Source organism: Dermacentor albipictus, chromosome 9 (assembly GCF_038994185.2).
Source record: "Dermacentor albipictus isolate Rhodes 1998 colony chromosome 9, USDA_Dalb.pri_finalv2, whole genome shotgun sequence".
NCBI lineage: Eukaryota > Metazoa > Arthropoda > Arachnida > Ixodida > Ixodidae > Dermacentor > Dermacentor albipictus.
Window position 1 is genome coordinate 598,526 of NC_091829.1, and position 16,002 is coordinate 614,527.

The following is a 16,002-nucleotide window of genomic DNA, read 5'->3' on the forward strand; positions in this document are numbered from 1 at the left end:
AACCGAAAGGTTTTAAAAGTTAGGATGGATGTCATAAAGATTGCAAACTGTTTCTATAAAGAGTGGTGCATCCACATTAAGAAGGAATTTTGAAGTTGGAGGTTAAGCAAACATATCATGGGGAGAAGAGAAGCATAAGATATGTTTACCATGACACAGCAGATGATAAGATGGCCGGTACCTCACAAAGTTCATGAGCACTGTCTTCAGGCTTATCTTTCAATGTCTTCTTCCCCAATTAGTGACAGCAATATTGTAAATAATTTTTTCTGCGGTGTTGCCCTCAAATGAAAATTTTACATGAAGCCGGTGTGGTGAAATCATGTCAACAATATTTTGGGAGAATACATTATACACTACATGTCACAATGAACACCCGTGATTTTTGTAGCAACAATCTACGATGGCTGAACAAGACTTTCTGGAAAATACAAGCAATTCTATGCTAAATTAGTTGTCCTGAAAATGTTTTTTTTTAGAAACAATGAGTTACATTTTTCTTTGAACTCTGCAAAAAGCTGGCAAACTGAATTGTGCTCTAAGAGATTTTAGGTCCGCATTCATAAGAACATCTAGATGTGCATGTTCATTGTATATGATTCTTTGCTTTCACTTGGTACCTTTGGTAGAGGGTTGACAATATTGAATAAGTAAATAAATTATGATACAGGTCTGTCATTGAGAAATGCATCGAGAAGGGCCGATGTTAGTAAAGATTAATCTATGTCAGGAAAGCAAATGTGAAGCTAAATGTTACTTTTACGTGATAAGAAAGCATCCAGTGTGCACCATCAGCTATACTGGCACCTTTTTTTATTTGTTTATTTTTATAGGTACATTTGCCCAAGGGCATTACAGCAGCAAGGTTAGCAATATAAAGGATGAATAAATTGTGTTTGGGTAACAAAGTCTTACATGCTGTGATAACAAGTAACAAGCACAAGCCTCATAGTGGCCATTTGGAACATCATGCGTGAGATTATACAAAAACTACGTGAAAGAGAGCATATAATAACACATAAAAAAATTATTGCAGTGTTTTCAGTGAACATGGGGCAAAAATGCTGTTCCACTAATTTGATACATGTTGGCGCTCAACTTCGCATGAAAATTCAATTTTCATTCGGTAATTGTATTGTGCTCGCTGGTGAAAAAGCAGTCATCTTTTGCCAGATCTTTTGCTCTGTGCACGAGTGTTGAAGGGATTTGCCGAACAAGGAACCGAACAGTCCACAGAGCAGTTTCATTTTGCTGTTGTGCTGTAGGTCCATAGCACTTTTCACCTGCAGGATTTGAGTGCCATGGCAGCTGGGAGGAGAACGGCACACGCCTGCTGGTAGCCAGTGCAGTGTCCAGCCAGCGCCATTACTGCATTGCTGTGTTGGCACAGCGTGTGCAGTTTGCCGAGAGCCCCCCTGCGTGCACCCAGGGCCTGCTCTGGCCATGGCTGTCCTTTGAGCTGACACACACCGACAGCTGTGACTCGCACGAAACGGGTGCAGCTACTGGCCAGTGGCCTTTATTACCGGTGTTGGTGGCCGCACTTCCGATGTTGCTTGCAGCCCAAACGCTTTCCTAGGTGCTGTGGTGGACAGGCTCAAGAGACTGTGTAACAGTGTTGGTGCTCGCGTTGTTGATGTGTCTTGATGTGCTGTGACCAAAAGTCTGACCACGTCGTTGGAGAAGACAGTGCCTCTGGGCGCGCACTGACACCTAAACAGAGGCCTTCATTTGGGCAGCTGCCAAGTGGTAGCTTGGGAGGTAGGCAGATGCTGTGTAATTCATTGTTCACATGCATTCCAGAAGCACAGGAACCTTTGTATCAAACCACTGCAGCTTCTTCCAGCCTGCCTACAGACCAGCCAGCACAGTGGAATGTGGTGCAGTGACAGTAATCAAGCAAGCTGCTGACAGATGAGCACTTGCATTTGTAATGAACCTCTGTGCATACAGTATGGTTGAGCAGAAACAGCAGTTGCACAAATGCTTTGTTAATACACCGAGTACTCGCGTTCATCTTATGCCAGAACTTGTAGAAAATGTTTGGCGATTTTAATTAGATGAGAAATAAAGTGCAAAGCAGTTTCAAAAGGGTGCCCATATTTGACAGCTGCAGCAGTGAGTTCATTGCTCAAAGTCTTGCTATGCACTGTTCAATTTCTGAACATGTTTTTACCGTGACAATTTAAAACAGCATGCTTTTAAAGTATAGGAGGGTGCTCTAGTACAGACATTGCTTGCCATATGTAAATGCTGCGTTGAAACTTTTAAAAGCTTATCATTATATGCAAGTCATGGAACAGCAGCTGTGGTAAAGGCTCCATACAAGACATAGAGCTTACTATACTACCGAGGCATCAAGACCATCGAGGCTTACCTTTTAAAACTGCCCGTTTGTTACTTTTATCAGGCGTGGTGTGTTCTCGCTTGTTTTTGCAGTTTACTAAACGAACCATCTACAGATGTGTTAAAATTTATTGGCAGGCGAGGCTCCTGCGGACATTCAGACTAAGTGTAAGCACACTTTGTAAACCCTGTAATTGGTGAACAGATCTTAAGCATAGTATTTTCTTTTTCAAATTTAAATTGTTTAATTATCCTTGAAACACAATTCATCCCAGTAAGACCAGTACTATACACATTTTTAGCCACTTCTGCTTATGGGGCATCAACTAGGAGGCCAATGTCAACCGTGTATGTGATCACATCCTGCAGTGGTTATGGTTCTCTACTGCTAAGGACGAGGTCATGGTCCTTATTTGTGGACACATTCGAATGGAACTGCTACGCAGAAATGCTAGTATACCTGGGTTTCAGTATATGTTAAAAGAATCCCAGGTGGTCAAAAATAACATGGATCCCAGCTTATGCTCTGCGACATTAAATCCTATGAAACAATTAACTCGGTGATTTCAGACTTCGGGTCAACCTATTATCTGCAGCATGCGCAACAGTGCATGCATGTTCGTTCAGTAGTGTATTCTAGCACTTGGTAAAGGACAGAGATGGAGGCGAGACATTGTTCTAGCAGTGAGCATTGAAAAGAATTTAATAACAGAAATAAAATGAATTCAATGAAACTAAATAGGAGTTTGGTGCGAGTTATGGACCACACAACAGTACGTACGAAAGGCTGGTACAATTCAGCAAAAGCGGCAGAGTCAATTTCCTGGAATCGGCTCCCTAATAAAAATAAGCAGCAGAATTGGTCATCATGACAAAGAAGCCAAGGCATGTTCTTGGAGCCAAAAAAAAAAAAAAAATATGAGGATTGAGCACAGTATACTCATCGCACACCTCAAAGTTGTGGCCACAGGACTGTTCCCTGTATGTTTATCATTTGCTGGTGCTTAGTACAGTGATGGAAGTCACTTTTATCGCAGTCTTTTGGACCCAGCAAGAATGCAGAAAATAACTTTTTGTAATAAAGTGCAAGTATATTAGAAATGCTGAATAGTCATGGCCTTTGTACAAAGCACTTGGTTACTATACATTTCTAGAGTAAAGCACAAGTATATTACAAATGTTGAATGTTAATAGCTTTTGTGCATTTAGTGCTTCTACAAGTTTGTAGACTGACAATACGAAAATATAAATGAGCTCCATTTGATCCTTTATAAGTAGGGGTGTGCAGATACTGGATAGATTTTGACTCAAATATTGAATTTGATATGAAATAACAGAAAATTTATCTGTAAGTTTAATGCTTGCAAATGCTTGGTATGTGAATATGCTGCACATGCTCGGGGGAGTCTCCTAGCATTGCACAGCATGAAAGTGGCAAGCTTGGGTGCATAGAAATCAAGACATACGTACAGTATGGTCTACTCTTATTGAAAGGAACTTCAAGTTAGTATTCCAACAATGAATATGGCTCAGTTCTAGTATATGTGAATGCTTGAGAAATTTTTCCAATAAAATGTTGAACGAAGTGCTATTTTCTGTCTGAAGCTAAATGATTAGCGATGTTATGTTGTACTGAATACCAATGAGATTCCCTGTTTAACAGCATACCTGTGTTTTATGGCAATCATTTATTGCATATAAAGTTATGCTTTCCAGTTTTCCTACAAAACACAGTAAGCCTTTCCCATCATTTCAGCAGGTGCGTTATTGCAAGGCCAATCTGTGCAATAGATGAAAGCGCAGACCGTGCATCACATGACTAAATATCTGCTCCACGCGTAACCATTGTTGGTGCTGCCCAGGTCAACCACGGTCGGTGCTATCAGTAAAGAGCAGACACTTTTTCATTGTCGAGGTCAGTGTTGCCACCTGTCAGAAGTTCTGAAATCGGAAGGCGGTGGTTAATGTGTGCAAGGCAACTACTGCGTGCCACTTTTGCAACAAAAACAACAAAGTGAGGCACCCACTTGAACGGCACCTAGCACGAGGGCTAGCTGGTGCATGTGACATGCGGTACGGCGTGGCTCTCTACATTAAATACTGAACATTCAAAAAATCGTATAGTACATATTCTATTTGCAAATTGAATTGCCTAAACATTCGCTATTCAATTTCGTGATATTCATGTATTCACACATACCTATTTATAAGGCTTCTGCATTATACCTTTCCTCAGTTTCACAGCAATACAGTTCTGCTATGTTATTTGGAACTTGCTTACTGAATCCCACTGGATTCTGTAAAGTGGCTCATAACATCTTTTGAGTTGTGGTTCTTTCTTGGTGAACGTAATGCTTGTGCCTTGCTACTTCACTTAGTTGATTTGGAACCGTAAAACAAGACACAAGGCAGTGCACCCGCAATAGTACAGGAAATGACAAGTGCTGCTGCAACAGTGTCCCACTGCACCAAGTTACACTGTGCCATGCACTGAAGATTTACTGTTGTTGACCCTTGTGAGGTTATGCTGTTGTGAAACTTAATTCTTCACAGCAATAGCTGCTTGGGCTCGCTCCCCTAATCGTTTTGATGCCCACTGCTGGCGCCGGTGTTCATTGCAGAAATCCCAGAGTACTTTCAAGAACTTTATAAAGAAAGATGAACAGCAAATAACTTTGTAGTGCTTCGTGTGAATTTGAACTTCGGTCCCACAAAGTCGAAGTCTGAGAATTTACCTCTTGGTTACATGATATATGAAAGAAGTAGTTCTTCGGGATCCGGTGTTCAGCAATTTGAACAAAGTGCTGGCACACACAGAAGGGCAATAACAAACACTTAATTTATACATTTCAGTCGGGGTCCAAAACATAAATGTTTGTTTGTGTACATGCACTTGCACTTTTTTTCAAAATTTATATATATGCAGGGTGTCCGAACCATCAAGCACCAAGATTTAAAAATATGCAAATACCATGTAGCTGGACAGAACCAATGTTGTTTGCCATCACTTGGAGATAATCGGATTATTCTTTGCGTTTTGCCTAATTACACAATTAGTCTTAATCAGCTTCTCAAATATTATAATTAGATTGAAAGTGCCACTGAGAAAATTTTAGAGCAACATGAAAAACTCCCCATACAGCTTTCTGTTGCTCAATACATGCTACACAAGTATTTTCGGAAAGAAGCCGGCAAATACATGCAAAGTGCTTCGAGCGGCCAGTCGCGTGGCAATTTTGCGTGTATTCATGGGCTTCTTTCACGTTTTGAAAAACACTCATTGACACTTTTTATCTAATTATGATATTTGAGAATTTGATTACTTAACTAAGACTAATTACACAATTAGGTAGAATGCAAAAAAGAATCTTGAGTATCTCCAAGTGACAGCAAACAACATTACCTTGGTTCTGTCCAGCTAAGTAGCACTCGCATATTTTTAAATCTTGGTGCATGATAGTTGGGACACCCTGTATATATTCACTGGATGGCAGCCTGCCTCCCATTGTAGGGACTGTCCATTGTCCGTTTCGTTTACTGTGCTGGAGCGGTGTCCGCATGACCTGATCTTGGGTGGAGACTTCCTTTCGGCCCATTTTGCCCTGCTTTACCAGTGTTGTTCAATTGCAACTTCCCTAGAACAGCGGTTCTGTTTATGATGCACTTGCCTCCTTGTGCTCCACCGACTTTGCTTGGTTGCCACAAGCTGCTACTGCTTTTGACCCCTTGGCAATCTGTTCTTGACGGCTACTACATCGTCGCTCCACTTCTCGATGTCCTTCTGAACCATAGTGTAGTGGCCCCAAGTACGATTGTCACCACTGTGGATAATTCTACTTGCCTTTTGTCCTGTCTCAAATTTGGATGCACTGCACATGTTCTTACTGGAACAACACGGTGGTTGTCCAACACCTGCGCAGAAGTGCCAGGTATCAACGCTCACACTCGATTACCAATAACGACGTGTATCCTTTGTTTTACCTTGCATGGATGATGTACTTGATTGTCCAAATGGGGCAAAGTATTTTTCATTGACTGACTTCCGCTCTGGCCACTGGCAGATTGCTGTTCGTGAGGAGGACCATGAGAAGACCACCTTTATTATGCCCGATGGCCTTTACCAGTTCAGAGATATGCCTTCAGGCTCTGCAATGCGCCAGCAGTGTTTGAGAGAATGACGGACAATCTTCTGCGGGGTTTGAAGTGGTCAATATGTTTTTCTTATCTTGAGTGCACTTTAGAGTGCATTCTCGCTAACGTTAGCAGCCTTCTCTCCATGACCAAGTGCAACTGCTATAGGTGATGAAAGTATAGTATTTCTTCTGGGCATTGTCTGAAGAAGGTATGTCTTGCAGTAATGCATCCAGCTTGTTTACATTTTTGTGGGCAGAACTACGGGAATAAAGTCTTTGCTGGCCAATCTCATCGTCGCTTTCACCAAAATATGATACGTCACCAGGAGCATTGTCCTCTAGCAATGCCCTTTCCACTGAAAGTGTCATTGCATCGGGAACCGTTGTTCCTTTCTGGCATGTTGCATACGGCATGCACAATAATTTCTGAGGGGAAGAAAAAAAAAGAACCAACGTGCGCGGTTGGTTACACCCCAAGAATCGGCAGGGGGTCACTTCACATCCATTACCACGCTTTCTACACATTTGTGACCTTGCACTAACTCCGCTGCTGCCAGAGTGCTCTTAGGAGCAAGGCACCTCCTAATTTGTTGTATGTACAACTTGAATAATTTCGCACGTTTGGCGAATTATAAATGTTGTGGGGAAATTGACAAAAGCCGAAAAAATATTTTATTTGCACTTACCTGCTGACACTGGCAAATGCTGTTCGTTTAGGTGCATAATTAATGCTCCATTAATCAGACGTCACTGCAAATATGCAGATTGCCAGAGAGGAATCATAAGATTTTGGTAAATAAACATAAACAAAGAGGCCTAGCTTTGAACAAGTTAATGCAGTTGTAATGAACACATTTTTAGAATGTACACAATTGTGTACATAGTTTTGGAAAGGTTCAAAAGAAAAATAGCTTCAACTAAACTTCTGGAGAAAAACTGTCACGTATCCCACTATCAAAAACACTATAATTCAGAATGTAAACCATGTCAATGCTCAATACATAGCTTAAGATGCTGCAAAATTAGCACTATCTAAGTCCATTACGTTATCTCCTGTATAGTTCAGAGTTGTGGTAAGTGTTATCTTCTTAAATATACATCAAAAGAAGTGATTGAAATCATAAGAAAAGAAAAGGCAACTATGACCTGCTTCAAATAAAAAATTGGTATGCAGTATCTAAGTGCAACTTTTCCTATCAACAATTAATATTTATTGTGCTTATGCTGCAGGCATGACTTTTTATTAGAATATTACCGTTATGCTTTGCTATTTGCCATGAAATTGAAATGGTGGAAATGCCACCACACCAAGACATGTTATGTATGAAATAAAAAATCGTCATCCACCCTGTCATAGCATGAAGGTAGAGAAAACCTTTACAAGTTTCTCAGAAACCTTGATTCCTGGTCCAGGATAAATTATTCATCAACTTCAAAGCTTTTTTTTCGAGAAACCTGTCTGGGGTTTCCAACGTAGCTTTGTTCTACAGTCAAGTGGATGACAAATTTCCCTTTCATGAATCTTTATCCACCTTGCAGGCTTCCACATAAATGGTTTGCATTATAAAGATGCTATTTTTAAGCAAAATATTTTGCAAATTAGTTTGCTGAATGTATTAATTAGACATTAAAAAGCGCGCTGGGCAAGTCTGTCAGTTCGGTGGCAGTTGTAGCACCCAAGGCGACTTCAACTTTAGCACTGCACCGTCCCGTTTCTGTTAGGCATGGTACTTTGTAGATGACATCATTGATGCGCTCTAGAATAACGTAAGGGCCAGCATAAAGTGCAAGCAATTTCTCATATAATCTGTGTTTCCACTGTGGTGTCCATAACTACACGAAGTCACCAGGGTCGAAGACCACGTGACGGCGATGGCCGTTATATCTTTGAGCGGTCCTGAGAAGTTAGGTTGTGCAGACGAGCAAGTAGACAAGCTTGTTCTGCTCGGTAGAAGATCTCGGCAATGGAGTTGTAATGAGTGAAAAACAGGCACATGGAGTCAAGCACGTGATGAGACAGTCCAGCATAAAGCAGGCAGAATGGACTGTAGCCAGTGGTCTCATGCCTCAGTGTTGTAAGTATAGGTGATGAAAGGCAGGATTCCTTCCCACTTCTTAAGCTGAATCAACATACAGCAAAACCACGTTAGGAAACGTGTACGTGTGCTCAACCAGACCACCATTATTTTGTGGATGGTATAGCATGGAATGCTGGAAGCTTGGCTGGTACTGCCGACAGTAGGGCTGTAGTTTCACGGTAGTGAGTCAGGTAATCATACCTGACAACTCCTCCGAATGTCTTTCTGAAGTTTATGAACTTCGGATTGTAGTAAGATTTTATGAATGATGAATAAAGCTTTACAATAAATACATTCTGTTGGGGAATAAAAGTCAAACGGGTTAGAAGGTTAGGTGGTGCACGGTTGCGAAATAATGCATGCAAAAAGGAAATTGTGGTGGTACCTCCGCCACTGCCTTGTCACAATACAAAATGCAATATACCAGAGGATTACCGACTAACTTCTCCAAGTTTATTTTTAGAAAAGTTTATGAAGTAAGCCAAATCTGCTACAGTGCAGTCGATGTGGAAGTCGCTGTGATGTTTTTCTTGGCAGTCACTGTTGTTTTAAGTTTTCTGCTGCTTCCCTGCTGCATCTAAAGCTAAATAATCATTAATAAAGTGTGTATATAGTATCCTACTAAAGGTGTCTCTTCAGGGAAAATATAGAAAAAGGATTGTGGCTTGCCAAGTGAAGTCTTTGGCTATATTGGAATACAATGCAGTCAATCTTTACCGATCAAAAATTAACAAAGCCTAAGCAGAAGTCGCCAACATATGACGTCACAGTGAGCTGGTGCATAAAATTCCAGGGCAGCATTGCCACCCATCTTTTGTTTTTGCAACATTCTGGCTTAACAAGCATCTTCTCCCAATAAGAGTGTTCTTTTGGTAACTGTGGAAGGGCAATATTAAAAACACAGCTAAAATAATTTTTCTCTCTATTTAGTTATCTATTTACTTATACTCTTAGCCCACTGGGCCATTTCAGGTGGGTTTCGCCTGAAATGTTTTCAGTGGCTGGGGCGGCGCATGCTTTGCAGTGAGGAGTGCGAGAACGAAAAATACTGTGGCAGCACTGTGATCAAAGTGGGTTGGGCCGCGTCAAGGTCACGCCATTGGAAACTGCTGGCGATATTCAGGTATGAACAACTTCTAGCCACCATACTTCAGGGAAAGGTCATTCGTACTACTTCACGCGCTGGTATTTGCATTCAGGCCGCTGAAGCAGTGTTTATAATTGGATATGACACATATTTATGCCTTAGCAATAGATGCCTTTCTTTGTCTTCTTTATTTCATTTTTTTTAAATGCCTCGGTGATTGTGCGTGCACTGCGGCCGCAGTGTCGGCTTTCATTCTACTGTTATTGTAGGATTCCCTTTGGAGAACAACTTTTTTTCTTGTTCTTCAAGCAGCATGTATCTCTTGTGTGTAATTTGGTGCATATAGTTTTCCATCAGTGAGTCTTGCGAAACGCAGACGGAAAAACATATGTAAGCTAAAACATATCTGCCCTATCTAGCGCCCTGTACTCAAATTTACGGAAAGTATTCTTACAGAAAAAGAAAAAAGGCTGCAGTGCAACATTCCATACATGTTTCTGTCTTCCTCACGTAACAGAATGCGGTGTATTGGTATGGGTTCGTTCATTGAGGTGGGACCTCGGGAGCCAAAAAGAGTTGTAGGTAGCTATTACACATGCTAATATTTGGCCCATCAGCCGTGTGAATTTTTTGTCCAGTCCATGCTTAACAACAATGAAAAGAAAGAAAGGCAGCATGGTAGCCTAATTAGTGGCTACATAGTGGATATGGCGTTGCGCTGCTAAACTCGAGCTCACGGGTTCAAACCAGGTCACGAAATTTGATGGAAACGAAATGAAAAAAAAAAGACACTCGTGTCCTTCTGTTTAGGTGCACGTTAAAGAACCCCAGGTGATGAGAACTGAACAGGGTGCTTCATAATCATATCGCCAGACTTAAATGCCAGAATTTTATTAATTAAAAAATACAAAAAAGAGGTAGCTGCATCCTTCGAATTTTTTCATGGGTGTAATCGAAAGAAATTATTCTTGAGTTTGATTTCTGAGAAAAACATGTTGCGCTTATTTTATATTTCATACCTAAATTTAATGCCGTTCCCAACTGTACATCCGCTTAACTATCCGCTTCTGTATTATAAACGGTTGCTTTCAATTATCTGGTGCACTATCATAAGAACAATAATGAAGCAATCAATAAAACGGCATGCTTCACATACACATAGAAATATTTGTAGATCTGCTATGTTCGTTGAAGTAGGCAAATGTGGCACCACATTGGGCACCCAGCTTTAATGGGTTGCAGACATGGCGATACTGACAAAAAAATGTTTTCCTTGCCTGAATCAAGTTAGCAGATTTACAGGCGGCCCCAAAACGGGGCGTTTATATTGAATGACAGCTGCAAACTTGTTCAGCAGAACAGCATCCATGCGTTAATTGTCTCAAGAATCGGTGCGCCTCTGCGCAAAAGCCACGACTCTCCAGCAGCACAATCATTCGGAATAAGAGTCCTCACTTGCACCGGCCCCTTACCTTCGATACTTCAAAAGTGCTGCTATGCGTTATATTCGAATGGAAACAGCTATTCGATAATATTTAATAGTGAATATTGTGAAATCGAATATGATTTGAATAGCAAATACTATTTGATTAGACTGCACGTTTCTACTTCATTTCGCCTGCTGGCACATTGAAGGAGAATGCCAGACAAGCCACGGAGACTACATTGGTAAAGACTTCGCGGTTTCCCCGACTCAGTGCGAGTACATATGCAGTAGATTTTCCCTAGCACTTCTGTTAATATTAACGTCAAATAAATGCCTTGATTCCTTTTCACGGAAATTCAATTGGGTCACCGGGGCTAGTGCAGCTTTTAAAGAAACACGCTTATTCTGGTCAGAAGTTTTCAGCTTTTCAGTCGGTACATTTAGAACATTTGGTCATTTTTCTCTTGCACGTATGGCTTTGATATATATATCTATGTACCCTTACATTTACCTAGAACTGCACAGGTCATCTGCATCTCTTTGCGCCACACAGTGAATAAACCTGGTTTATTTCACTTTAATATTGTTTTCGTTGATGATTGTCCTCAATATTCCACTACCATGAAAAGCGCATAAAATGACAGGATATCAATAAAATTTTCTTTCGTAGCTTCATGTTGCAGGAAGGCAGCTTCTGTGGAAAAAATTACCTGTTACTTTTAGAAAACAGTGTTAAATATAGCAGTTCACCTAGCTAAAACTACAATTTGTACTGGCAGACAAGAGTTGCTGGTGCACAAAAGCAAGTAAAACTGTAAAAAAATTTTACTGCTATGGCAAAGAACTACGACACGGCTGTGGACGGCATGATAGACGCGGACAAGAAGACGCAAAAGCTTAGGCTTAGCCAGTCACACCAGGAACAGCGTCTAGCCCGAGCCCCACTTCAGTAGCATTGGCGATCCGGCTGCGGCGCTCTGCACGGCGCACTTCTTCTTCCTTACAACTTCCCCCCTCGCTGAAGACGGAGCCGCACAGGAGGCCTAAGGCGCCGTGAGGCCTAAGGGCTCGTGATACGGCTTGAGCCGATCTACGTGCACAGTTTCGCGGCCTCGGCGACGTAGGTCCGTAGGGGGCGTCAGAGGTTCGATCACGTAGTTCACCGGAGAAGTTTGCTGTAGAACCCGGTAGGGCCCATGGTATCGGGATACAAACTTGGAGGAGACACCTGGTGTCGAAGTAGGAGGCACCCACAACCAAACGAGAGCGTCAGGCGAAAACTGGTGGTGGGGGCGCCCATCGTCATGACGAAATTTCTGTAGGGCTTGTTCTTGCGTTGTAAGGGAGCGAGCTAGTTGCCGACAATCTTCTGCATACCGGGCGGCTTCGGAAACAGGTGTACCCTCTGATAAGTCGGGACGGTAAGGAAGAATAGTGTCAATGGGAAATGATGGTTCTTGGCCATATAAAAGAAAGAAGGGAGAAAAGCCCGTCGTTGACTGGGGTGCCGTATTGTAGGCGTACATGACATAGGGAAGGATGAGGTCCCAGTTGGTGTGGTTGGAGGCGACATACATTGAAAGCATGTCGCCGAGAGTTCAGTTAAAGCGTTCTGCCAATCCATTTGTTTGCGGGTGATATGTGGTGGTACAGCGATCAATAATGCGGCATTCAGCGAGAAGTTCTTGAATGACATCGGCGAGAAAGACGCGGCCACAGTCACTCAGGATTTCGCGGGGAGCGCTGTGACGTCGAACGAAGCGTTGAAGGAGGAAGGAGGCAATGTCACGAGCCGTCGCGGCTGGTAGAGCGGCCGTTTCTGCATACCTCGTGAGATGGTCCAGAGCTACAATGACCCAGCGATTGCCAGCAGCTGTGTATGGCAGAGGCCCGTAGAGGTCTATCCCAACCCGGTCAAAGGGTCGCGAAGGGCACGGCAAAGGTTGCATTGGTCCAGAAGGGCGGCAAGGATCAGGCTTCCGGCGTTGACATTCTGTGCAAGAGCGAATGTACTTTTGCACAAATGCATACATACCACGCCAATAAAACCTATGATGCTGTCTGGTGTAGGTCTTGAAGAGACCAGCGTGTGCACACTGAGGGTCGGCGTGGAAAGCGGCGGAGCTACATCAGTGCGGAGCTCCCGGGGTATTACAAGCAGCCATTTGCGGCTGTCGGAACTGTAGTTACGGCGATAGACAATTCCGTCGCGGATGGCGAAGTGCGAAGCTTGTCGGCGTAACGCTCGGGATGGTGGGCGTGTAGGTGAATTGGATATGTAATCTATCAAAGATGAAATCCAGGAGTCCTTGCGCTGCTCCAAAGCCATGTCGACAGAAGTGAATGGAAGTGGGTCGTCTAGGACGGACACACTGACAATGTCGGCGTGGACAGGCGAGTGCGAAAGAGCATTGGCATCGGCGTGCTTCTTGCCTGAGCGGTAGACAACCCGGATAACCCGGATATCGTACTCTTGGAGCCTCAGTACCCACCGGGCTAGGCGGCCACAGGGATCCTTGAGAGACGACAGCCAGCAAAGTGCGTGGTGATCGGTAACGACATCGAAGGACCGGCCGTACAGGTATGGGCGAAATTTGGTGATGGCCCAGATGATCGCGAGACATTCTTTTTCCGTGACGGAATAGCTCGCTTCAGCTTTCGTCAGAGTGCGGCTCGCGTAAGCAACAACATATTCTTGGCAGCCGGGCTTTCGCTGGGCGAGCACAGCGCCAAGACCAACACCGCTAGCATCCGTATGGATTTCCGTGGGAGCAGTTGGATCGAAATGGCGCAGTATCGGTGGTGTTGTGAGCAGGCGACGTAGCGTTGCGAAGGCATCATCGCAAGTCGGGGACCACGCGGAAAGATTGGGGTCTCCCCGAAGAAGCTCTGTCAGAGGTGCCATAATCGAAGCGAAATTTCGAATAAAGCGGCGGAAGTACGAGCAGAGGCCAATGAAACTGCGCAAGTCTTTTAGAGACGTTGGCCTCGGGAATTCTTTAACAGCACGGAGCTTAGCAGCGTCAGGGAGAACGCCGTCCTTCGACACCACATGTCCGAGAATTGTCAGCTTGCGTGCCCCAAAGTGACATTTTTTCAGATTCAGTTGGAGGCCAGCGTCACTGAGACAGCGTAAAACCTGCTCCAAGCGATGAAGGTGAGTAGGAAAATCTGGTGCGAACACTACTACATCATCCAAGTAACACAAGCACGTGTTCCATTTGAGGCCTCGAAGAATAGTGTCCATCATCCGCTCAAAAGTTGCGGGCGCGTTGCAAAGTCCGAATGGCATTACACGAAATTCGGATAAGCCATCTGGTGTGATGAAAGCAGTTTTAGGCTTAGCTTCTGCAGCCATAGGCACCTGCCAATAACCAGAGTGTAGATCGAGGGAGGAAAAGAACTCTGCACCTTGTAAGCTGTCGAGGGCGTCGTCGATCGGCGGCAATGGATAAACATCCTTTCGGGTTATTTTGTTTAGGCGACGGTAATCCACGCAAAAGCGGATCGAGCCATCCTTCTTTTTAACTAAAACAACTGGCGATGCCCATGGGCTGTCGGATGGTTCAATGACACCACGCTTCAGCATGTCACCTAGTTGCTCATCAATGACGCGTCGTTCTGTCGACGAGACGCGGTAGGGTCGCTGCCGTAGCGGTGAGTGAGAACCGGTGTCAATACGGTGACATACAGTCGTCGTTCGGCCCAGAGAAGTGCTATGACTGTCAAAAGCAGGGCGAAATTTCTCGAGGAGACGGAGAAGGTCATGGCGTTGAGTGGGGCTTAAGCCGTTGTCGATGACGTAGCTGAAAACGTCTTCAGGTGATGCGGCAGGTGCGGGACTACAGTAGAGGGTGTTGACCTCTGACGATCCAACAGGAAGTTCCGACGTGGTAATGGTGTTGTAAGGCTCCACAGTGCCGAGAGATTCACCGCGAAGCAACGCAATCGAGAATGGGAAGTGGTTGTGTATAGGCCGCGTGCACCGCCTATAGAGGCGCCACTGATAGCCACCTAGCGGGAGCTTCCAACAATACGCGTGGGAGCAGTAGCAGACGACAACGCTTTGCAGCAAGGGTGACTGAAGTTCGCGGCTGCGATTTGTCCTTTATTCGGGCGCCAGACTGCTTCTTCTGCGGTGACAGCTGTAGGGAAGACGCAGACCTCTGTGGGAGCGGGTATGAACAAGATGTTATCGGTGTTTGGGGCAACATGGTCCACATACGCGCCAGCTGCGTCCCGCAGACAAACGCCATGAAGACCATTTACATGAAGTGGAGCTCATGTAAACTTGCCGACAAATTTTGTTGACTAATGCGATGTCTCGACCGTGTTTTCTTTTTTAAATTCTACCCTTGCCGTAATGCTGCTTCTGTACCTCAGTAATAAGCACCCGTCGTTAGTGCAGACTTAGATAACAAATCCGCACGGTGCGATGTCTGCATATGCCGTTGTGATTTTTCTGCCGATGAATACATGTGACGCCGCCGAATAAGTGTAGTGAAAGTCGCCTGAAGAAGAATAATTGCGAATTTATTGATAGAAACGCGTATACTATATAGTCAACGAAGCCACCAAACGCAGGGGTAATAAAAGCGCGTGTTAGCGCTGTACCGCCGATGAACTGCCGTTCGCGCTGCAGTTTTTGCAATTTTAATTTCCCTAAGGGAGCTGCTTGGAGACGTACAAAGCTATAGTCTGACTAACTTTGCAGTACTTTTTTTAAATGTTACTAGAGAGAGGTGCCACATGATATATTTAAAGGCAGAGCGGCGCCAGTCAAATTAGATCCAGCGCTGGCGGCAAGGCCGTGTTTAGTCGTATGCGGCGAAAGCATAATAAGAAACAGTTCAGTTGAGTACAAAATTCACTTGCAAGAAGCGACTACGTTGTGAAACAAACAAATCACTCGGCGTGTTAAGTCTGCTCAGA

General features: G+C 43.9%; 1 protein-coding gene across 1 annotated transcript in view; it reads left to right on the top strand.

Annotated features, from left to right (window-relative positions):
- LOC135909206 (uncharacterized) overlaps nucleotides 1–3,937 on the top strand; it is a 41,073-nt gene extending 37,136 nt beyond the window's left edge. Inside the window, exon 5 of the mRNA XM_065441066.2 lies at nucleotides 1,290–3,937. Within this exon, the coding sequence (XP_065297138.1) occupies nucleotides 1,290–1,579 (290 nt within the window). The 3' untranslated portion in view covers nucleotides 1,580–3,937. The remainder of the gene's footprint in view (nucleotides 1–1,289) is intronic.
- The last annotated feature ends 12,065 nt before the right edge of the window (nucleotides 3,938–16,002 follow it).